Here is a 22,607-nt window from a genome sequence, read left to right as displayed (position 1 = left end):
AGCGATACCCGCTGTGCAAGATGCGTAACCTGAAGAGCGTGCGTCTCCAGGAGACGCAGATTGAGGGAGATCTTCCTTTGACTGCAACTGCTTGGGATACATCATCTGACTCAATTGTGTGCACCTTTGGTCCGGCAGAGCACAACCCGATCATCGAGTTACGGAGGAAGCGCCCCAAAGTGAATGCCGCGGAGCCTCTGAGCCGCGATGCGCTCGAATGCATCGCATCCTGGGATGCCCCGAGCCCGTTGCCTGATCTTACATGCGATCGAGTGCTTTCTCTGCACTACTTTGCAGACAACCTGAGCGCATGCCTGGTTTTGGAGGGCGGTGATATTATCATCGTCCGCGAAGAGCCCCTCCCGGGAGAGGATAAGATCGAGATTCTTGGCTCTGTCGATGTTGGAATCACAGCTGCTGCGTGGTCACCGGATGAAGAGCTCCTAGCTATCACCACCAGAGCTCGGACTTTCCTCTACATGACTCGCGAGTTCGAGAATGTCGCTGAGATTACCTTCTCCGAGGCTGATTTGCAAGCCTCTCAGCATGTTTCTGTTGGATGGGGCAAGAGGGAGACTCAGTTCCAAGGCAAGAGAGCCAAGGCTATGCGAGACCCAACTGTCCCTGAGAAGGTCGACGAAGGTAAGCTGAGCAGCAATGACGACTCCAGGACGACAATTAGCTGGAGAGGTGACGGTGCCTATGTGGCAGTGAACACCGTTGATGAAGGCATTCGCCGTGTCATTCGTGTGTACTCCCGTGAAGGTACTCTTGACAGTGTGAGCGAACCTGTGGATGGACTGGAGGGGGCCCTGAGCTGGCGTCCCTCCGGCAATCTCATTGCGGGAATCCAACGATTGGATGACCGTATCGACGTTGTCTTCTTTGAGAGGAATGGTTTGCGTCACGGGCAATTCACACTTCGTCTGACCGAGGAGGAACGCCAATCTTGGGCATCACAGATTCAGCTGTCATGGAATGTCGATTCTACAGTACTTGCTGTGCGGTTCAAAGACCGAGTTCAGCTCTGGACGACAGGCAATTATCACTATTACCTGAAGCAGGAGATCCCTATAGTTGTTGATCCTGCATGCTCCCTGCCGTTCTCTTTTGAGTGGCACCAGGAAAAGGCGTTGCGTTTGGTTGCTGGGTCTTCTGACTCTGTCCTCGATCTCGACTATGTATTTGACATTCATCACGGCTCCACTGCGATCCCAGATGATGTCGGTGCTGTTGCGGTTATTGATGGAAAGACCTTGAAGCTCACTCCACTTCGTTTGGCTGGTGTGCCGCCCCCAATGGCGCATAACGAGCTGCAGCTGGACTCGAATGTCATTGATGTTGCATTCAGCAAATCTGGTACCCGGATGGCAGTCCTGATGGAAAAGAGCTTTTCCATATTCTTGTGGTCTTTGAAGAGTCGTCCAGTTCCAGTGCCGATTCTGGAGTCGAGCTATCCTCTTCCAGATTCACCCTACAGCCGGCCCAGGCAGATTGTATTCCTGAACGAAACAGAGGTCTACCTTCTCAAGGATAATGCTCCCGGTATCAGCCACATTGAGCGCACGACACTAGAGACCCGAGAGACTCGAGTGGTTCACCAAGCGCAAGATTTTGAGGAACTGTACTCTATCTTTGCTGGAGTAGGCCATTCTACTCTTTGGTTCTCAAATGCTCAGCAGCCTGGCCTCCCTGCTAGCTACTCCACTATTGACTTCGTGGCCGGGGATGAAGTGGAAGCTACCCTTTGGAGCGAGAGCCCTACTGTTGAAACTCACTGGGCCCGTGCCGTGTCGATCTCCGGCGATGAGGTAAATCCAATTCGCTGCCCAATTATTTTGACATGAAAGACTAACCTGCCTAGCGCATTCTCATAACCCTGACGCGGACTGGCGCTTTGTACGCAAACAAGCGAGTCCTTGCAAAGAACTGCACATCTTTCTTGGTGACTCCATCCCACCTGTTGTTCACCACGTCTCAACATTTGTTGAAATTCGTGCATCTGAATCGTGTGGACGGTATGTATAATATTCACGGAGAAAGTTATTTGCCATCATGCTAATGGGAACTTCATAGACATGGAAGTCCCCGAGGATACACCTGAGACCGACGAGAGATGCAGAAGTATTGAGCGCGGATCAAAGCTGGTGTCTGTCATCCCATCCATCTTTGCCGTTGTGCTACAGGCACCCCGCGGAAACATCGAGACCATCTTCCCACGTGCCTTGGTGTTAGCTGGTATTCGCACATTCATCGACCGGAAGAACTACCGGGCTGCTTTCCTCGCGTGCCGTAGCCAAATGGTGGACATGAACATTCTTCACGACTATGCTCCTCAGCAGTTTATGGAAAGCGTACAGTTGTTCGTTGAACAAATCAAGAAGATTGAGTTCATCGACGACTTCCTTTCTCGTTTGAAGTAAGCTTTGCCTCACGTCCCTGTGACCTAGCGAACGAGTGCTAACTTGGTACTAGGGAGGAGGATGTTTCGCAAACACTGTATAAAGATACTCTCAAGATCTCCAAGTACGAGTCTGCCGTTGTTGCCCAACCGGACGGTCCCACCGTACCGTCCCTGCCTCAGCTTGCCGGCAAAACCAGCAAGGTGAATGCAATTTGTGATGCGTTCCTGGCGGTTCTTCAAACCCGCATCGACACCAACTTGCAAAATCTTGTCACTGCACATGTCTGCAAGGATCCACCTGACCTTGAGGCCGGCTTGAAGCTTGTCGCTAACCTCAGAAGTAAGTCTGTGCAATAAAGCAATTAGAGGCTTTGACAGCTAACATTATTGATAGCACAAAATTCGGAGCAAGCACAAGATGCAATTGAGCATATGTGCTTCTTGACTGACGCAAACCGACTTTACTCGCATGCTCTGGGGTTGTACGATCTTGAGCTTACTCTTTTGGTTGCCCAGCAAGCGCAGATGGTAAGTTATCCAACAAGCATTGAATAGAGAGTCCTTGGGGCTAACAACTTGTAGGATCCTAGGGAATATCTTCCATTCCTCCGGAAGTTGCAACAACTGCCTGAAATCCGGCGTCATTTCGAGATCGACAACCATCTTGCTCGGTTCGACAAGGCTCTGAAACACCTGTTTACCTTGGGAGCTCACGAGGAAATTCGGGCTTATGTTAGGCGACATGCTTTGTATAAGGAGGCACTTGAAATTTACAAGTATCAGCCTGAGCAGCTGAGAGAGATCACGCAGATATACGCAGACTACCTTCAGAATGACTCGAAGCATAAGGATGCCGCAATTGGTAAGCACGGACTGGTTCTCCATGGGTCAACGAAGCGATTGGCTAACTATACCCCAGCTTATGAATCTCTTGGGATCTATGACGAGGCATACAAGTGCTACAATCTTGCCCACATGTGGCGCGAGTCGCTGTATTGTGCCATGATGACTTCTCTGCCCGAGGAAGAACTAATGGCCTTTATCAACGAGCTTGCCACGACTCTCGTTGACGAGGCTCGGGACTACGTATCAGCCGCAACCATCTATGCTGAGCATCTGCACGACATCGTAACTGCAGCTCAGCTTCTGTGCCGTGGCTCTAAATTTGCCGATGCTGCGCGCCTCCTGACCCTACATGGCAAGAAGGATCTTGTGGAAGAGATCGTTGACTCTGGCCTAGCCGAGGCTATGGGCTCCATGACCGATCTCTTGGCCGACTGCAAGTCCCAGTTGAATGCGCAGGTGCCACGAGTCCGTGAACTCCGGCAGCTCCGCGCCGCCGACCCTCTTGCCTTCTTCGGAGGCGATCCCACCGGCGGCGAGGGCGGCGTTGACATTCCTGACAACGTGTCTCTTGCACCGACCGAGGCAACAACTTTGGCCGGTCGCACCATGTTCACCCGGTATACGGGCAAGACATCTTCATCCCGGGTGACGTCCCGCACTCGCCGTCGCGAGGAGCGCAAGCGTGCCAAGGGCAAGAAGGGTACAGTTTACGAGGAAGAGTACCTCGTCAACAGTATCCGGCGACTTATTGAGCGTGTCAACTCGACTATGGCGGAGGCCGAGGCTCTCGTTGACGCCCTTCTGCGCCGGGGCATGCGCGAGCGCGCCGCTGCAGTTGAGAAGGCGCTGGCAGATGTGGTGACAATGTGTACGGACTGCCGTGACGATGTGTTCGAGATTGCGCAGGCTACGGCACCTAAGCATGATGACAACGAGGATGCTGGCTATGAAGAGGCTAGTCTGCCACGGCCGACTGGAGGCTCCGCGGTTCTTGCAGAAAGCATTGGAATCACTCTCGGCGGAGCTGGACGTTTGAAGGAGCCGCCTGTTGTCAAGGCCATGATCAAGTCCTCTCTTCTGGTGTAAGCGATGAAGTGGAGAGGCAATTGCACGTCGTTATGTCTTATAAATGAGGATTTGGCATCTAAAAATTTCAATTCAAGTTTTCGTGACCTCGTTCCTCCTCCACTACAGTAGCTAGGAGCTATAACTCTTAGCTAAGATCTAGGCCTCTTTTAGAACAAACGATACTTGATCTGTTTACCCGATAGGACCTTCCCTTTTCGTAACCTCCGGCAGCTGTATCTCTTTAGAGCCCAGCTAGAAAAGCATGCAAAGCAGCATAGTGATCGCATGTTTCCTTTCTTGTTCATCAACCCCAAACCCAAACTTTGCACTAAAGAACAACGCTAACCAGGATCAATAAGATTAAGCCCTCTGGTGACCAATCATCAGCCTATCATCTCACAAATCGCATTGTTTACCCCATTATCTCCGCCAATGCCATCGGCAAACAGAAAGCAGAAAGACTAGGGCCAAATTGCAATGCAACCAAAGACTTTGAACAAGCCAAAGAACCGACTCAATCGAACTGAGCGTCTCGCGGGAATTGAAGCCGTCGGACCTCCGCCCTGCACTACGCCGGCCTTCCGTGCTTAGTGCCAAGTAGCGCAAGCCTTCCCCACCGATAACACGTTACTCCAACTATCGGAAAGGTCAAGCTATGTCGCTTAGGTGTTATTTCTTCCCGTCACACGATTATCCGGCGAGAGAGGGGGTAATACGCCACGTCGGACATAACACCGGTACACCGTGAGATTTTAATCATGGGTTAATGGTGGACACACAGAATGCATAGCGGGAGCATCACATCCTCAATCCTGATCCAGGTCCGCTCAGACCATTCCTAGTGGAGCGACTGCCGAAGTGCGCCCCGCTGGCGATGCTTAGCTTGTCTTCAAGCCACACGCCACGCGGTGGTGCAACTCTGTCGATATGCTCGATGTGTCTCATCGTACCTCAACCTGCAGAGGCCGTCCCGCGTCATGGCCAATCAGCACGCCCTTCACGAAATTAGCTGTCTTGCCCGCCTTTTTACAAAGTGGAGAATCTTGTTTATCGACCAAGACACACTGCCGATGGGGTGCCGTTGCTCCCGCGGCCGTTGTATTTCAAGGGGCGATGCCCCTGCTCGTGGAGGGTGTGATTGATTGTGGGTAGATCGCTTTCTGCTGGAGTATCGCGATGTTGATGCGTCAGGTCTATTTTGCTTTGGCCATTGCGGCTCTCTCCGAGGCTGTGCCGGCGCCTATTAAACATGTTTTGCATGAGAAGCGTGAACGGCATGGCCTTGATTGGGTGAAGGGAGATCGAGTAGAGGGGGATGCTGTCCTACCGGTTCGTATTGGATTGACCCAGAATAACCTGGAAAATGGTTATGAGTATTTGATGGATGTGTAAGTGATGTGCTTGATGATCGAGTAATTGCCTTGTGCTAACACATTGACAGCTCACACCCTAGCTCTGCCAAATATGGCACGTATTGGACTGCCGAGGAGGTTCATGATATGTTTGCCCCGTCGGCAGAAGCCGTAGATGCTGTACGCGAATGGCTTCACGCGGCTGGTATTGACCGGTCCCGTGTGGTTCACTCGGATAACAAGGGCTGGCTGGCATTTGATGCCTATGCTCACGAAGCAGAAGGTCTCTTTATGACGGAGTTCTACGAGCACAACCACATGAGCAGTGCTAGTACCAAGATTGGATGCGACAAGTAAGCTTCCTTCGCTGCTATGATCTAGGATTGGCACTCTAACCCATAATACAGGTATCACATCCCGGAGCATCTTCGAGGTCACATCGACTATGTCACCCCAGGAGTCAAGCTCACCCCTGTTCTCAAGAAGCTGAAGAAGGCAAAGCGAGCTTCTCATCTTACCAAGGTCAAGCCCAATGTCGAGGCCGTATCTTCCATTCTGAATGATGTCTCGATCTCTGCCAAGGCGAAGTCCCTCTCTTCAGATCTTCAGCTCTGCGGTTACAACATGACTCCCACTTGCATCAAAGCCCTGTACGACATCCCCGACGCTACCAAATCAAACAAGGGCAACTCGCTCGGTCTCTATGAGCAGGGTGATTACTTTGCCAAGTCGGATCTAGATCTCTTTTATAAGGAATACGCCCCGTGGGTGCCGCAAGGTACATATCCGATCCCGGCTTTGATCGATGGAGCCAACTTCTCTGTGCCCGCTTCCAGCTCGCTTAACGGCGGCGAGTCCGATATTGACATTGATTTGGCGTGAGTCAAGAGCGCTTATTCACTTGTGGCTACTACCAAACAACTAACACCATGAACAGGTACTCCCTGATCTACCCACAATCCGTCACTCTCTACCAGGTTGATGACCAGCTCTATGAGCCGGAGGAGGTTGCGACCACCAATCTTTTCAATACCTTCCTTGACGCTCTGGATGGGGTAAGTTTGATCAACATAACGATAGGAAATTGCAAATGCTGATTTTTCCAGTCTTATTGCACATACAGCGCCTACGGAGAGACTGGCAACGACCCCAACATCGACCCCGTCTATCCTGATACCCGTGAAGGTGGCTACAAAGGTTGGCTCCGAGCAAGCTCCTCAGCTTAACAAGAAGACAATTTTGACAAGATATCAGGCAAGCTCCAATGCGGCGTCTACAAGCCCACCAACGTCATAAGCGCCTCCTACGGCCAAGCTGAAGCCGACCTCCCTATCAGCTACACCAAGCGCCAATGCAACGAATTCATGAAGCTCGGTCTGCAGGGCCACTCAATTCTCTTCGCCTCTGGTGACTACGGTGTAGCTTCCTTCCCAGGAGACGGCTCTGCCAACGGCTGTCTCGGCCCAGACCAGAAGATCTTCAACCCCCAGTACCCATCGAACTGCCCATACGTAACCTCCGTCGGCGGCACCATGATCTACCCAGACCAGACCGTCAAAGATCCGGAGAGCGTCATGCATGTTGATCTCGGCGGTACCGCGGCTAACTTTAGCACTGCGGGTGGATTCTCGAATTACTTCCCCCAGCCGGCGTACCAGAAGCACGCTGTGGAGAAGTACTTCAAGAAAGCTGACCTGGCCTACCCGTACTACTCGGAGTTCGAGGTGAATGTCAACACGACCAAGGGATTGTATAACCGTATTGGCCGTGCATACCCCGATGTTGCCGCCAATGGTGCGAGATTTCGCGCGTACACTCATGGGTTTGACTACCACTACTATGGATCGAGTCTGGCATCGCCGCTGTTTGCGTCAGTTCTTAACTTGGTATGTACACGTACCCATGATTTTAATTCTGTTCTTATTTCATCGAGCTATACTAACGCGAAGCTATTAAGATCAATGAGGAGCGTCTCGCAGCTGGCAAGGGCACTGTTGGTTTCGTGAACCCCGTGCTCTATGCCCACCCCGAGGTGCTGAACGATATCACCAACGGTACCAATGCGGGGTGTGATACTAATGGTTTTGCTGCTATTTCAGGATGGGACCCGGCTACTGGTTTGGGAACACCCAACTACCCCAAGATGAAGAAGTTGTTCATGTCTTTGCCCTAAGACTTAAAGGAAATTGATTGGGTTGACCGGTGAATGGGAGTGACAAGAATTCTTGTAGCTCGCCATGCGTTATTCTTGTCCATAGTCATGTACAAAACGAATACGACATTTCTGTCCTAAGTGTAAAGACTAGCAGATTTGCGATATTGAATAGCAACAGATATCCTGTGAGGTTGAAAAGTAGCTCCGCTAGGTCCCGTGTTTGGATAGTTACGCTATAGATAAACCTAATGCGCAATAAGTTTCTAAATGGTCTTTTTATGCTGAGCGAGGATGTCCTTTAGATGAAAAGCGCATTTACATGTCTAGTATTGTACATAAATCGTGAACACTCTACTAAAACTTGTAAATCTGGTCCTTGGAGAATCCCAAACGACCCAGAACCCCGGGACTCTTCCTCGATCCCACCAAAGCATCCTCCATCCCTGGAGGCCCACACAAAAAGACATGGGTATCCTTATCCCTACCTCGCATCACATCTCGGAGAAGCTCCTCGGTCACATAACCCTTCCGCCAAGACGACCCTTCCTCCTTGGGATGGCTCACGGTGTAGATGTAATTGAACCGGCTCGGAAACCGCTTCTTATACTGCTCCAGCTCGTCATGGAGTAATAAATCCTGTTCGGTGTTGACCCCAAAGACGAGATTGATCTTGGTCTGGTCATTTGGGTTGTTGAGAATGCCCTGGATGAGCTGGTAGATTGGCGTGATACCGGCACCACCTGCGATTAGGTAGACTTGGGAGTATTTGTTGGGTGTCCAGGGGAATCCCTTGAGGGTGGCAGCGAAGGTGAGCATGTCACCAGGTTCTAGGGAGTGTAGGTGGGTGCTGGCTTTTCCATTTGGATAGTGCTTGACCATTAACTCGACTGAGCCAGTTTGGTCTATATAGATTCTCGTCAGTAAATAGGACCTTCATGAAGGGACTTGGAATTCATACTTAGATCGCTGATGGGTGTATAGGGACGCAACACGGGGAACCATTGTCCCTTGGGCCAGGAGTATGTGAGCAATGCCGCTGGAAATTATGGATATCAGTAAAGGATAGCTAACCATTCCAATTGAATACTCGGCAACATACAGGTCAATGTCAATCCACTTGTTGCGTGTTCGTCGGGAAAGTCGAACACCAGGCGTTTAGTGTTATGGTTCACTACCTTGACATCTTGTAGGCGTAATGTTGTGAAACCGAAGCCACCGAAGACCTTGGGGGATTCCGGAGACTCTGCGTGTCCCGTCGGCAACAGAAAAGACCTAGTGCCGTAATAAGCTCCGATTCCTGCGACTGCGATAGTAGAAAATAGGGCTGGACGGGCCCGGAGGGATTGCCAGGATAAGCGCGAGGCCATATTTTGTGCTTTGAAGGCGTATTATATACCACAGGGCGAAGATGATAAATATAGGAGTAAGAGTGAATTAATAGAAAGTAAACAGGGCTTCGATTCTAAACGTGCTTTTATATTTGAGTATTGTCTGATCCTGCATCCTTGAAGACATTTACTAAATAAAACTGTACTTTCCATTGCCGAATCCGGGGGCTGTTCGGCGGCCCCAAAGCCCGCCAAAGTCCGCCAAAGACCGACCGCCTCCCAGTGGAGCTTAGAGAGTGCAAGGCTACTACATCCCTGCCCAACTAAAGAACAAATTCACTACGTACTTATCCACTTAATAAATTTATTCAACAGTTAAATACCAATTAATCATCTAGTGGATCTAGCTACGTCCGATTTCTCTAAGTTTAAAGATCTGCCCACCTAAAACCCGTGGCATCCTCCGGCTCCGAAAAGGTTCCAGGAATGTGGACATCTTTCGCATATAAAACACAACATAATAGTCTAAATCTCTCATTTACCTGATTCATAAATTTTCTTCTATTGAATTACAGCCATTTTCAACGAAATCATGGCCTCCTATCCCTTCGGCTTCCGACTGGCGCAAGCTATTGGCATCTCCGGCGCCGCTTGGCTGTCTGGTATGTACTTGCTTTTCTTCTCCTCAATTCACACTCGTTCACAGACGTAGGCTGCATACACATATGCATAATAGATGCAGCCAAGTCATATTATCCCCATGCCTGTCCATAAACTGACAATCACCTACCAAAAGGAAACATTGCCGCCCTCAGCATGAACGCCACCCCTTCACTACTCCGATCCCGTCGCGAGGACAACCTCTCTCCAGCCACCCTCGCCAAGCAATGGCGAAATATGTTTGAGAATGGAAAGACCCAGAATCCACCCATTGCCGCGGCTGTAGCAGCCTCGTTCTTCTATCTGGCCTGGTCGGTCCGATCCGGGGCTCCCTTGTTCAAACACACAGCATATAGTCGATCTGGACTATTCTCGGCGGCTGCTATTTTAACGATCGGGATTGTACCTTATACCATGCTTGCGATGAGTAGTACCAATAATGCACTATTGGAAAAGGCTGGCTCCGCTCCTGAGATCTCTGATACGGAGACTTCGGGGTTGATTGAGAAGTGGACTACTCTCAATACGGTTCGGGGATATCTACCTCTTGCTGGAGCAGTGGTTGGGCTATTGGCCTCGTTTGTATAATACCTAATATGGAGCTTCTAGTGTTCCGTGGGTATCAAAAGACTTCCATCTTTGTTTCTATGGGCGGGTGTGTCCTAGGTTGATTCAGGTTTTGCTACTTAACATGATGTCTCCATTCCAAATAATTAATTTACAAATTTCCTCTCTTCCTCCTATCTATCTAATCATGTGTCAATCCCACATTGATATTTCTGAAGTACAAGTTTCCAATTCTGTTTCGCGTACACATTGCCACGTAGGTACAGGCAGTGGACAGAAACCCCAAATGTTGAGGTGGGGTGTTGAAGATATATTTCAACCGAAGGCGATCAATGCCAGCCAAGCTAGCCTTAAACAGAAAGGAAATTAGCATTCAATACGTGATTATGTCTCTAGTCAGTCCATAGAGATCATTTTTATATATTCCTTCTATTCGAGGTTAGAAGTTCAATGGGTGATGATTGTCATGAACGCGAGACAGACCGGACCGTTCAAGTGACAAACCTATATCCGCAGGAAGAGGGAACTTCAAGGGATCAAAGATTTCTAATTTAGACAAGGGACGGGAAGTTGTATCTGTGCAAATGATTATGCAAATCAAGGCGCTAGTCACCATATATATTTGACTTCTCATACTGGGGATTATGTTCTAGGAAGTCTTGAGCAACAACAAAGATACAATGAAAAAGATTTGCATCATCTCTTGCGACGACAGGATTCAATTAGCCCTTTGCAAAAGGGAATCGGGGTATCTTCCAAGTCATCTGAGCAAGATGGCTGTATCATTAACTTTTCATCCAAACAATTCCTAGTTGGAGACGATCTCACCAGTCTCGGTGACCAGGTGATCCTCAACAGTGACGGGACCCTCACCAACACCGGTCAGGATAACACGGCTCACACCACCCTTGAGAACATCCAGAACACGCGAGTCAATGTTGTCAAGAGAGACACCAGGGGCGGTAAGGTTAGCCAGGCCCTCGTAGAAGGGACCCTCCCAGCCGCTGGCACTGGCGCCGAGGATAGCCTTGACCGTACCAGCAACAAGTTCTGAATCCTTCTCCTCGTAGTAAATGACAGCGTTGGGGCCCGCATCAAAGGTGTAGGCGGCCACAGTACGGCCAACAGCGCGGTTGATATCGTGCACAAGGCGGACGGCAGCACGCGAGACATCGTTCATGTAGAAAATAGGAGGCCACGAGTCCAGGCAGGTGGCGTGGAAGGTGTTCGAGTCACGCATGGTGATCTCAGCAAACTTGGGGAAGTCACGGTCACGGATAGCGACCTCAATGGCATCCATGCGCTCGGGGACAACGTTCTGGGCTCGTGTAGCGAAGAGGTCCGAAGTAGCCACGGTGGTCTGCATACCCTCGGTGCTAGGAACGTCCTTCTTCTCGGCGCTGACCACCAGGATCAGAGCACGCATCTCCGGCCAATGGGAGGCGGGGGCCACCTCCTCGGCCAAGCTGTCGCTGCCGTCAGCCTGCTCACCGGTGCGCCAGGCGACGTAGCCACCCATCAGAGATCGGCAAGCAGAGCCTGAACCCTGGCGAGCAATACGGCTCAGCTCACGAGGAGACTGAGGCAGCTGGTAAAGGTTGGCAACGGCGCGGACCAGAGCAGCAAAACCAGCAGCGGAACTGGCCAGACCGGCGGCAGTGGGGAAGTTGTTCTCGGAGACAATTCGGAGAGGGAGGGCGGAGAGCTTGGGCAGCGAGGCATCGGCATCTTCAAGAGACTTGCGCAAGGCACGCAGGTTCGAGAGACAAGCAAGAGTGCGCTTGGAAGACTGAATCTCTTGCGGCTTGCCGTTCAAGTTCAGGGTATCCTCGGCGGGGTAGATGGCAGAGGCAGAGGCGGTGGTCAGGGTGCGCAGGGAACGCTGAGAAAGGGTAACGGAGAGAGATGAGTTGGTTGGGAGGTTGAGAGTGGTATCACGCTTGCCCCAGTATCTGAATTGACGAGCAGTTAGTATGCAATGGCCCAATGTTGGTGAGCTGTTGAGGGGTAACAATGAAGCACTTACTTGATGACCGCAATGTTGACGGGGGCGGTAGTGGTGGCCCGGTAAACGGGCTGGCTAGATGGAGTCGCCATATTGTACTCGGATGAGATATAAAGCAGAATATTTCAACAACTCCTTTGACAACAATGGAATCAATAGGGGGTGGACTTCCTCGTTGGGCAGGAGGCGTTTATATTGTGGGCCAGGCGGTGAAGGCAAAATTATCGGTCCGCATCGTACTTTCAGTCCGCCGATCTTCAATCTCGCTATTACCAAGCATCCTCAGATTTCACTCAAACACTCGAAATTCCTCATGGGCGCCGGCGCGAGTACTCCTTCTGCTTCCGCAGAGCTCCCTGCGGCGACATGCCCAGTCGACCACAAGACCCGTGAAGTCTGGTTGCAACAAAATGGCGGCAAAGCACCACATCCCCCGTCCTCCGCGCCGGCGCAAGAACAAGAACAAACCTCTACAAAACTACAACGACCATTATCCACAGATCGAGAAGTCAGCAGCATACCCCGGGCAGGCAGCCCAGCTGCAGCAGCTACTTGTCCAGAAGGAAACAAGGGTGCTCCAACACCTTACGAATCCTCCCCATATGCCGCATCGCATGGTTGTCCGTCCAATGCCGAAGCCGAGACTGGCCATGACGAGGCCTCCGGCAACTGGATCTATCCCTCCGAGAAGCAATTCTTCGAAGCTCTGATGCGCAAGGGCAATACCCCAGAGTCAACGTCTTCCGCTTCTGAACTCGCAACGTCTGTCGCTTCCATTATTCCCATTCACAACGCGGTCAACGAGCGCGCATGGCAACAGATTCTCGATTGGGAGAAGAAGGCTCCTTCCACAGACCCGGGCAGCAAGAAGTGCGGAGGACCCAAGCTATATTCATTCCGTGGACTTGGAGTTGATCCCCAATTCCTGAGCCCACGTGCCCGAATCAACGGTTGGCTCGGCTACCAGCGTCCATTCGATCGCCATGATTGGGTTGTCGAGCGCTGTGGCGGTGAACGTGTCGAATATGTGATCGACTTCTACCAAGGGAAGACAAATGTCGGCAATGGAAATCCGTCTGGTTTGACGGGGAATGCTGCCCCTGGCAAACTCAGCTTTTATCTGGATGTGCGACCTAAGTTGAATACCTACGAGGGCTGGAAGATGAGATTCAACAGCTTCGTTGGCCTCTGAGCACTCCTGGTCAGGGCCGTTGGATGCGCTTCATGATATTGCTAGTCAAAGATGGAGCGTGACCATGGTCAGCATAGACCAGGAGCCGGGAAGCATCAACTGTATAATTTATGTATAACCAACCCTTATGTACGATATCGCATTGCATTGGAACGAGTGGAACTAAACACAAATCGATGTTCTCCATTCCTTATACGCCAGAACCAAACTAGTAGAGCATAAAAGTAATCAAAATGGGTAGCCCGGCCAAGGCCGTGGCACATAGAATGCATGAGGGATATCGTGCGCAGACATAACAAAGGGAAGGAAAACCGCCATGATCAACTCAAAATAGCAAGGCAAGCTCAGATCGCAAAGACAACAAAACTCTAACCGAGAACAACAGCAAGAACGATGATGGTCATGATAACTGCCAGAATGATAAGCAAGCAGCATGCCTTGTTGCGTGCATTCTTCTGGTATCGACTGGCACTGCGGAGCTCGGTGTTGGCGCCCCGTGTGTCTTGGGAAACGTTCTGGACGTTCTCACTGATGATGTCGAGCTGACCTCCCTGCTCATGAACAATATGAGCAACATCACGGAACAGCTCATTCAACTCGCCAACACTCTGCTCAATGTTCCGGATCTCGTTCTCGCGCTCAATGATAAGAGATTCCTGGAAATCTACCTCGCTCTGGTTGGCCATACGGGACTGCTCCTCTAGCTGCTGTTGTAGTTGAACTCCCGCCTCGCCAGATGGATGGTCACCCTCCTCAATGGCGGTCCGGGCTGCGACGGCCGATGCGCGTTGCTTCTCAAGGGCGCGGCGTTGCACCGTCTGGAATTCATCCAGACTGGCCTTGAACTCAGATGACAGCTTCTGCTGAGTCCATTTTTGGGACGGCTGATCAAGACAATTAGTCAAGATATTGGGAAGTAGATAGTCCGACTGAAACATACATTGACGTCCTCCCATTGCTGGATCTTCTTAAGCCCGTCGCCTACATCCTTGAACCCCGCCCGGGTCTCCTCCAATAGATTGTGGACTCGTTCGCGCACACGTTCAGTGTCCCGTTTCGTGCCGAGAAGAGCGATTTGATTAGACAAGCGAGAGATGTTGGAGGTCAATGTGAACAACTGATCGGAGAGCGATTCGGCGAGATGGTCGAAGCCAGGATCGTCGCGATATTGCGGGTCATCGGACCGGCGCATATCGGTGGGCTGGGCCTCCAGCGAGTTGAGGCGGTCGAAAGACATGGTGGGGGTGTGGTATAGTCAAAGAATGAATGTCAACCACGAAACAGGCACAGAGTTATCGGAGATGCGCTGTGTAAAGTGCTGCCTTCCCTGGGACTGCAGGACAACTCCTCACATGACGTATCTACCGCACTAAAGCCAAAATGGACTAGTTACAACTGCCACAGATAACACCGAACCCAGCCACAGTGAATCACATGACCCTCTGTGGCTGCCGTGTTTTGATGCTCAAAATATTCCATCATGAACTCAGCTTGTATCCGAACCCATCGCTTTGGCGCACACAGCTGTATTCGGCTTTGCCCATCAGCTCATACTGTCGCGGGCTCTGCAGCAGCATTCTACAGCCCTCACAGCTCCTATGAGGCTCACCCTGATGATGCTCTAAGCCTCGTCCATTGTCCTCCACCTCCACGAGTCCATCCCACCCAGGCTTCCACCATGGCCGCCGCCACCCAACCCCGGCCATATAGGCGCATCCTCACCTCGGCGCTGCACCGGCGGTTTGTCCATGCATCTGCACTCTCGCTCCTCGTCTGCTATGTCGTCTCAATCGCAATTGGCGACAAGTCATCATGTCGGTGTTTCGAATCCACCAAGCAAGCCACTCGAGAGTCTGTCTTGCCTTGTGCTTTGAGCTTTGCTAACTGACAATTCCTTGGGTTAGTTTTCTGGACATGGTTCCCCATCGGTCCCTGTGGGCTACGCGCTGTCATGATCTTCCTTTCAGTCCTCTTGGTATTCGTCCTCCGTGTCAGTCAGATGCACCTAGGCTCAAGGACAACGCCATCCTCGCTCAGCACCTTCAAATACTTGTTTCCGCTTCAGATTGCTCACACATTCTGCTGCTACCTCTTCTCAGCTTGGTGGTTCACTGAGCTGTATCTCTGGTCGTCCTCGAAGGAGGCGCAGCTGGATATCGTGAAACGAGGCAGGTATGTTAATGCATACGGAATATTTCCAATCGGACGATTGCTGATCACCGGATCTAGATCACACGAGAGACCGCTTCTTAACGAAAGACCCATTTACATCCACACCTACCACCTCCTTCTGGCCTGCGCCCAGGCTACGGCCCACCTCTACTATGACTACGATCAGATCTCCGTCCCTGTTACGCTACGAGCTACAAAGTCAACCGACCAGCGCACACACCAGGTCCTGACACCCTCGAAATACATTAAGAGTGCCCTCCCTCAGCGGATCAAGTGTGGCCTGATGATGAGCGTGATTATCGCGGGAGCTACTCCGTTCCTCTACCTTCTATTCTTGCGCCAAAGTGCCTGGAGCTTGTCATTGTATTTTGCCAAGCTCTTTTGGAGCTTCTCCCGCTCTGCGGCTCAGCCCGATACCTTCTTCCCTCCATCATTTGGGCCGCTCATCATCCGATCTCTCATCTCGGGCTCTTTGCTTGTTCTCTGCTGGCAATCGGCTAATCTTTTCTTTTCCATTTTCCTTGGCAAGGAACCTCTGAAGCGTGGACAGCCCCTTACTGCAGATGCAAAGGAGCCGAATACCAGCCTGTTGTCTGGTCTGAAGGCCAAGAAGCATATTGTGAAGGCATTTGCTCTTTGGGAACTGGGTCTTATCAGCCAGCGCCAGCCCGACCGCCGAAAGGCAATCTTCAATGAGATTGACGGAGATAACGGTTCTACATGGAGCCAGATTCTTAGCTGTGCGAAAGAAGAAATTCAGGGTATCACTAAACGCATTGAGGCTAGCAAGGCTCCTAAGCCGGGTGCTAAGCCTGCTGGACAACCGAGCGGTTCTAAGCCTGAACTTCACACTTTGCCGCGGTTGACGGATGCGCCCAAAGATCAGAACATCTTCACAACGGCCACGAAGGCGACTTCTCGCCATGAGAAGTTTGGCGAGGCTTTTGGCTCAACGGCTAAATCCTACGGGCAGTCACCGGACTGGACACCCACGGCGCGGGCGCGCGCTCGGGAGGTCTTTGATAGGGCTTCTACAGCAATGCTCAGCCCAGAGCGCAAGCAAAAGCTATTAGCTTCTACCCAGGAGCTGAAGCGCCTTACCGGTGGCCCTTCCACAACCTATAAGCCTGAAGACGTGCACCCGATCATCGTTCAAGTTCTTCAATGGTGCCCGCCGCTGCGACAAACATATTCCCAGCGAGCATCGAGCATTGTATTTGGCACTCCCGACTCCTCTCTTGGCTCAATCGTGGATGCCGTTGATTCCTTGACGCGTATGCTAATTGCCAGTCTTGATGAAGATCAATACGGCAAAGTGCAAACGGATGTGCCATCAGTGGTTAACCTATTTACTCAGACTATCATGTCTCTCGATGCTTTCGTTCATCAGGGCGGTCTTGATGCGCACTGGACCGACGTCTACTTCCCTCCCTCTAGCCAGCCCCAGGCACAAGCAGAGGCACGGAAAGTCCCCGAGGTGGAGTTGGTGCTTGATACCCTGCAGAGCGGTTTATGTGACCTTTTGGAAGCGTTCAAGCCCTACCTGCGGGACATCGGTGTCACTGGCAAGGACCTTCGTCTGGCGAGGGAAGCCGCCGGTATTGAGGAGGATGAATTCACTCTATGATCTACGAGAATCTCATAACTTCTGGGATCTGATTGTTATTATGTTATCTTTTTTACGTATCTTTCGGAGGCGTTGTCTCAAGGAAGAACAAATGCATGGTTTGGCGTTTTTGATAGGAATCGAATCATCATTGTATTTCTTGAATCTGTTGTATTGGATTTCTCTTCCCTAGAGAGTGTCGTAGCTCATTCTGAGAAACTTTGAATGCTGTTGTTGCGTCCCTCAGACCAAGTCACATGACAGCGTCTTTCGGATAACCTCATGTCTAGCGCACCTGTGCTTGACTTGAGCTGTCTGAGCTACATCAAATCCAGACCTCGTTGAGCTTGCTCTACAGAATCCAAAGCTCCAATAATCTTCAGCCATGTCTCTGACGAACGTCTATCATTTGCGCCGAGTCGCGGATACCTCCGCAAGGGCATGTTTAATCTGCTACAAGCCGTCCACCAGCGTGATGATCACCCCTGACAACAAGGTAAGACTGCTCAAGATATACCCTTCATTGATAAACAGCGGCAAAAGATCAACAATTTTGGCTAAATCAAATCGGTGTTTTAATTCCTCACTCACTCACTCACATCGTCGACAGGACTTCTTCTACGTGTGCCCCGCACATCTCCAGGACCGCCACTTCTGCTCGCCCATCGTCGATGCCGAGGGCGAAGCAGCGCGTTTGAAAGAGCAGCAAATGGCCGAAGAAATTGAAAAGGTCAAAAAAGAGTATGAGGAGAAACAAAAGCGGAAGAAGGAGCGCGAAAAGCAATCTAGCAAGGATGTAAAAGACAAGGAGAAGGACAAGAAGAAGGATAAGGACGACTCCAAAGATAAAGATTCCGCCGATTCTAAGACTAACGATGAGAAGGAAAGAGATGAGAAGGTGAGTCCGGAAGCGATTATCATGCGTTAAGTCGGTCCAGTCGTACTAAGTTGTCTATCCTTCAGATTGATTCTATCAAAAAAGGGGACAGAGCCGAAGCCTGATAACGGTCCTCGAATTTTTGCGCTACACAAGTATGTTTGCAAACCGCTCATAGCGGTTCCCATTACTCATTGATTACAGGACGTTTTATCAGATGCGTATTGATCGACTTCGAGGCATTGAGATGGCCAAACGAAACCAGGGGCGAATGAAGAATCCTTCTCTCTTCCCCTCTGTCCCCACCAAGGATCTCTAATATCGACACCCGCATGTTTACGATGAGTCATGGCCTTTTGCAACATCAATGCTTCTAATGCAGCATGTCCAACTTTCTCTATTACCTCTCGCTCTCATGGTGCCATGAGGCACGCTCATCAGTGCTGGAAGCTCGCCTAAAGAGACCAGTCCAAACGTGGCTCATGCACTAAAGCCTACGGAGCCAGCCACAACCACTATAGATCCAGTCAACCTTCACCTCCCAGGATACACCTCATCAGGCCAGCAACATGCCTACCCCTCTCGAACCCCGATCACGGAAGTCAGCGGATGCAACCACGTCGCGAAAGCCCATTCCTTCAAGCAAGACCTATCTCATCCTACTGCATGTCCACGACATGCCAAGGGTGGCTTTGCAGTAACCCTCTGTCTAGGCCATCTCAAGTCCAATGTCATCACAGCGGGGGGAAGAGAGGCACTAAACTAGCAAAGCTTGCGCCGATGTGACATCCTAATTAGGCCGGCCGCACCACAGGGCTAACAGGACTCGAGCACGCGCGCAGCGCAGACGCCCGTCATCCTAGTTACCGTCTTCGCGAAACGATCAGGGGTCCAATTCTGCGGGAGGGAGCGAAGTCCCCGTGTACGCCCTGCGGTTGGGCTGAGAAAGGTAAAAGCGAAAAGCGAAAAAAGCACAGTCCACAGATTGATCACACCCTCGTCTACAAGTTTATCGTTGTACATACTCTCCTCAATGCAAGGCCTCCCACCTCGGCCCATTTACACAGACTAGGATCACGCTTCATCATTAGCTTAGGATCTTCATCAGGATTCAGAGTCCCGCTTTTACGTCGCGTTTAGAGGGGTCATGCTCACCGCGCTTTCCACGAAGGACGAGCTCGAGTACGGACGAATGGCGCGACGTTAGATCGGATCTGTTTGGTGGGGTGTTTTGCACGGGAATAAGCACTAAAGCTCGTCACCGTTAAGGCGTGCTCTCTTTGTCATAAAGCTTCCACCCCTCTTCTTCCAGAAAACGGCCCCCGTCAGCCCTAGTAGGCTTCGCTCGTATTCGCCGATCTCGGTATCGGCTAGTTTTCCGCCAAATTTCATACATAAGGCTGCCTGAGAGGCGCACTGGCATGAGGCTTGGGCCTAGGTGGTTGGACATGTACTATCTCAACGGCGCTGTGGCAGGCTGACTCTGCCTTAGACTATCACTATTAGTTAAGTGTTGATGTGACAGGACTCGCGCTTACTTCTTATTTAAGCGTATAGTTTGTGTCATGCGGAGATATCTTTCTCAAGAGCATTTGGCGGGCTCATCTAGCATCATCAACCCCCACCATGAGATTCGTGGCCAGAACCTCAGCCTCAATAGATAGAGGGTCGTTCGGCTAAGGGAGCAGGCTGCAGCTTGCGCCTTGCAAATAGTGTCTCACTGATTCCACATATGGCTGCCTGATACGATGATCTATGGATATATTAACCGACTAGATGGTCTTATCACCTGCTGTTCTTTCGATGAGGCTCAATTTTGCCTAGTTTGGGGTCCATTTTGCGATGATGCCCGCAGGGTCCCCAAGCGCGGTTATCACACCATCAACCTACTAAGCTAACCCTACACGTTTAGTGTACCCGCTGTGTACCATTGAAAATGGATAGTTTAGCATGTCAAACTGTACCATTTGATCATAGATGCCTAGCAACCCTCCAAAGATTGTAGCAGGCAATACTCAACGATGGAGTATTCGAGGACACATACTTCATCTTGGCGTGATGAGGTACCGAAATATTGAGCTGCATGAAGCTGAACTAGCAAATTAGCGTTATGCTAATTAATTAGTGATCTCCAATTTTCGAACCCGCCTATCCCCGCTTCTTCAATGGTAAAGGTACACCAGGCTACATTTTCGATCCAGCCCGACAAGCTATATCAATAGTACGGGGTACATAAACTAAACATAGAGCCAGCAACAGGCATCAACCTACACACAACATGATGAGGAGAACGATGCGGGGTACATCAGTCACCAAATAACAGATTACATACATACCCCTTAGCCAGCCACTGTCCCATTTCGCCAGACCAAGCGGCGCTAATCCACGCAAGCCACCCTCCGCTAAAACAGCCCAAACTCTGTGAAACGCCGTCGCAGGTATATGCAAGGCGATCGCGGCACCTGAGTCATAGTGCGAAAGTAGCCCATTACGGAATTCAAGGTTAATCAGGCACCTACTACTATAATCGAGAGAGGAAGATTAGATCAAGGGAGCTATGATATTACCGACCGATCTTGCACCTCTATAGGCAGTTAGGTTGGAGTATGCATCGCGTCCAGGAGCACTTGGCTGTCGAGACTCCACAAGAAGCTGAGAGCTTCCCCCCCTGCAAGGCAGTGCACTGCCCCACCCCCACCAGGGCCCACGGGCCTGCCAATAGGGCGGGCTCTTAGGCTAGGTCCGCTTGTATAGAGAGCTTGGTGACCGGGTGCTCGCGGGTATAATATGCTAGGGCTTCTGGGCTGTAGCCTGTACGGAGTACTGACATAATGCTTAGAGGCTAAAGTTGTAAGTTAATTCCATCGGTAGAATGTTTGATCACGAACATTTGCGATTCAGGAACAGTTAAGGAAGGATGTAGTTGCCAGTTAGCTGATCTCAGGGACCCGTCTCAAAAATGACCCCCAACACTCACAGTCCTAACCGTGAAGGCAGAGTGGTGTGCCATTCCCTAAATTGCCCTGAACCAACCTACAACCCTACGTACCCGCCAGATGGTACCGGTTCCCATTGGACAACTTCCCCCAGGGCATCTTTCGTTTTTCTCTCGCATAGTGATCCATCCATTTGACCCATGTCAAGACGTAAGTAATAACCGTCACAAACAGGTAATACCGATACGCACCGCTAGCGTCAGTCACAACCAATCGGGAGCAGCAGGAAGGACGACCCGCTTTGCACAGCCTCCTTCCGTCGACCTGATTCTTCCCAACCTTGGAAAAGTCGCCCTCCCTGAAGGCTGAAGGAGCCTGTAGGGCCCGGAGGGAGCAAATCAGCACCAGGCTCGGTTCCGACCCAGCGTCATTGGCGTCTCGCCAGCGCTGATCCTGAGATGAAACACGAGTCTTGCAGTTTTGCACCTTGAAGTTGATGATGATGATGATGCACAACCGTGATAGCGTTTCTGGGAATGTGGGGCTAATTCCTCGTGGGGAAAGTTGAAGAAAGAACAAAAGTATGGATCAGGGTACTGTATGTCCAAGATCCAAACTTACAAATCGTGGCCGCCGCCGCTCCCCGAATCACCGAAAAGGCTGTTGGAAAAGGGTGGAGAGCTGCTGGAGCCGACGAACGACAGGGCGGCGGTGACATGCCCCTGTTGACTGGTACGAGAGTACGAGTTACCCCTGGCTTCAAGCCTTCAACGCCTCCGGCTGAGGATCCCGAGTCATGTTTGCTCCCTTGGCGATCATAGTCAGATGGATGTTCCAAGGTTTGTGGTTTGAGGGCACCCATCAGCCATTCAGCCACTGGTTGACATGTCGTTCGGGATGATGCAGCCCTACATACGCATTGGTTCTCACTTTTGGTCAGACTAGATTTCTATAGTGGAAATATCTTCCAATTGGCGCGCATGGGGTATTGACTGTCTCGCATTACTATCACCCTCGTCTGACGAAGTTTAAGGCTGCAACAACCACTAAAATAGGCAGGGTGAGATCTGTCAGAAAGGGAAATTCCGTGCATCAATCAAGGGAGCTCTGGTGGGCACGGACTAAGATGAGGCTGATTCGCGGCACGGATATACAGCTTATCTAGGCAGGAACAGGGCTGATGTTGCGAACCTCACATCAGCTCCCACGAGCTTCAACAATTATTTATAGCCAGTAGTGAGACACGGTTCATGGGGAAAGGGTCAGCAGAGCCGCTAGCCCGCTATCCTGCGTATATCACCATCTTGGCCTGTCTTAGAGCCTCTTCGTATACTCCAAGACAGCTGCCGCAAAGTCTGGGCAATATTACCGCGCATTGTGGTTGGAAAGCGAATGAGCGGATTCGATAGTGATCTGATCACACGAGGCCTCGACCGCTA

At 51.0% G+C, this 22,607-nt stretch overlaps 10 protein-coding genes across 10 annotated transcripts; 6 read left to right on the top strand and 4 right to left on the bottom strand.

Annotated features, from left to right (window-relative positions):
• Positions 1 to 20: 20 nt before the first annotated feature.
• On the top strand, positions 21 to 4,336 carry N7473_005513 (Elongator subunit IKI3; the record flags this gene model as incomplete). Its single annotated transcript, XM_057151453.1, has 7 exons — positions 21 to 1,811; positions 1,865 to 2,018; positions 2,077 to 2,419; positions 2,476 to 2,744; positions 2,799 to 2,932; positions 2,987 to 3,266; positions 3,324 to 4,336. The coding sequence occupies 7 exons, from the start codon at positions 21 to 23 to the stop codon at positions 4,334 to 4,336; spliced, it is 3,984 nt and encodes a 1,327-aa protein (XP_057009258.1).
• A 1,158-nt stretch (positions 4,337 to 5,494) lies between these two features.
• On the top strand, positions 5,495 to 7,843 carry N7473_005512 (S53 family peptidase; the record flags this gene model as incomplete). The annotated part of the gene is made up of 7 exons (XM_057151452.1): positions 5,495 to 5,706; positions 5,760 to 6,023; positions 6,078 to 6,548; positions 6,608 to 6,725; positions 6,777 to 6,867; positions 6,925 to 7,556; positions 7,628 to 7,843. The coding sequence occupies 7 exons, from the start codon at positions 5,495 to 5,497 to the stop codon at positions 7,841 to 7,843; spliced, it is 2,004 nt and encodes a 667-aa protein (XP_057009257.1).
• A 336-nt stretch (positions 7,844 to 8,179) lies between these two features.
• Positions 8,180 to 9,192, bottom strand: N7473_005511 (cytochrome b5 reductase family protein; the record flags this gene model as incomplete). The annotated part of the gene is made up of 3 exons (XM_057151451.1): positions 8,180 to 8,727; positions 8,784 to 8,861; positions 8,925 to 9,192. 3 exons carry the CDS (start codon positions 9,190 to 9,192, stop codon positions 8,180 to 8,182), a joined length of 894 nt encoding a protein of 297 aa, XP_057009256.1.
• A 553-nt stretch (positions 9,193 to 9,745) lies between these two features.
• N7473_005510 (anthrone oxygenase family protein) lies at positions 9,746 to 10,401 on the top strand (the record flags this gene model as incomplete). Its single annotated transcript, XM_057151450.1, has 2 exons — positions 9,746 to 9,815; positions 9,950 to 10,401. The coding sequence occupies 2 exons, from the start codon at positions 9,746 to 9,748 to the stop codon at positions 10,399 to 10,401; spliced, it is 522 nt and encodes a 173-aa protein (XP_057009255.1).
• Positions 10,402 to 10,834: 433 nt separating this feature from the next.
• Positions 10,835 to 12,540, bottom strand: mvd1 (diphosphomevalonate decarboxylase MVD1). The gene is made up of 2 exons (XM_057151449.1): positions 12,407 to 12,540; positions 10,835 to 12,332 (listed from the first exon to the last, which is right to left on the bottom strand). The coding sequence occupies exons 1-2, from the start codon at positions 12,475 to 12,477 to the stop codon at positions 11,189 to 11,191; spliced, it is 1,215 nt and encodes a 404-aa protein (XP_057009254.1). The 5' UTR covers positions 12,478 to 12,540; the 3' UTR covers positions 10,835 to 11,188.
• A 158-nt stretch (positions 12,541 to 12,698) lies between these two features.
• N7473_005508 (cytochrome c1 heme lyase CYT2) lies at positions 12,699 to 13,577 on the top strand (the record flags this gene model as incomplete). The annotated part of the gene is made up of 1 exon (XM_057151448.1): positions 12,699 to 13,577. The coding sequence occupies one exon, from the start codon at positions 12,699 to 12,701 to the stop codon at positions 13,575 to 13,577; it is 879 nt and encodes a 292-aa protein (XP_057009253.1).
• Positions 13,578 to 13,945: 368 nt separating this feature from the next.
• Positions 13,946 to 14,814, bottom strand: N7473_005507 (SNAP receptor PEP12; the record flags this gene model as incomplete). The annotated part of the gene is made up of 2 exons (XM_057151447.1): positions 13,946 to 14,461; positions 14,518 to 14,814. The coding sequence occupies 2 exons, from the start codon at positions 14,812 to 14,814 to the stop codon at positions 13,946 to 13,948; spliced, it is 813 nt and encodes a 270-aa protein (XP_057009252.1).
• Positions 14,815 to 15,057: 243 nt separating this feature from the next.
• On the top strand, positions 15,058 to 17,376 carry N7473_005506 (nucleoporin NDC1; the record flags this gene model as incomplete). Its single annotated transcript, XM_057151446.1, has 3 exons — positions 15,058 to 15,391; positions 15,482 to 15,749; positions 15,807 to 17,376. 3 exons carry the CDS (start codon positions 15,058 to 15,060, stop codon positions 17,374 to 17,376), a joined length of 2,172 nt encoding a protein of 723 aa, XP_057009251.1.
• A 364-nt stretch (positions 17,377 to 17,740) lies between these two features.
• Positions 17,741 to 18,551, top strand: N7473_005505 (AAA-ATPase Vps4-associated 1 family protein; the record flags this gene model as incomplete). The annotated part of the gene is made up of 4 exons (XM_057151445.1): positions 17,741 to 17,851; positions 17,966 to 18,253; positions 18,338 to 18,387; positions 18,437 to 18,551. 4 exons carry the CDS (start codon positions 17,741 to 17,743, stop codon positions 18,549 to 18,551), a joined length of 564 nt encoding a protein of 187 aa, XP_057009250.1.
• A 2,722-nt stretch (positions 18,552 to 21,273) lies between these two features.
• N7473_005504 (uncharacterized protein) lies at positions 21,274 to 22,030 on the bottom strand (the record flags this gene model as incomplete). The annotated part of the gene is made up of 3 exons (XM_057151444.1): positions 21,274 to 21,712; positions 21,790 to 21,890; positions 21,920 to 22,030. The coding sequence occupies 3 exons, from the start codon at positions 22,028 to 22,030 to the stop codon at positions 21,274 to 21,276; spliced, it is 651 nt and encodes a 216-aa protein (XP_057009249.1).
• Positions 22,031 to 22,607: the final 577 nt, after the last annotated feature.

Source organism: Penicillium subrubescens (assembly GCF_028828155.1).
Source record: "Penicillium subrubescens strain IBT 31985 chromosome Unknown utg000004l_segment0_segment0, whole genome shotgun sequence".
NCBI lineage: Eukaryota > Fungi > Ascomycota > Eurotiomycetes > Eurotiales > Aspergillaceae > Penicillium > Penicillium subrubescens.
Note: the sequence above shows the minus strand (reverse complement) of the source record. Positions and strands in the feature narration are given on the sequence as shown.

Bases quoted from the DNA above. Each gene is read 5' to 3' on its own strand.
- mvd1 (XM_057151449.1), bottom strand. From the start codon at position 12,477: ATGGCGACTCCATCTAGCCAGCCCGTTTACCGGGCCACCACTACCGCC. The intron at 12,333-12,406 runs GTAAGTGCTTCA...TCGTCAATTCAG, and splicing joins GTCAACATTGCGGTCATCAA to ATACTGGGGCAAGCGTGATA.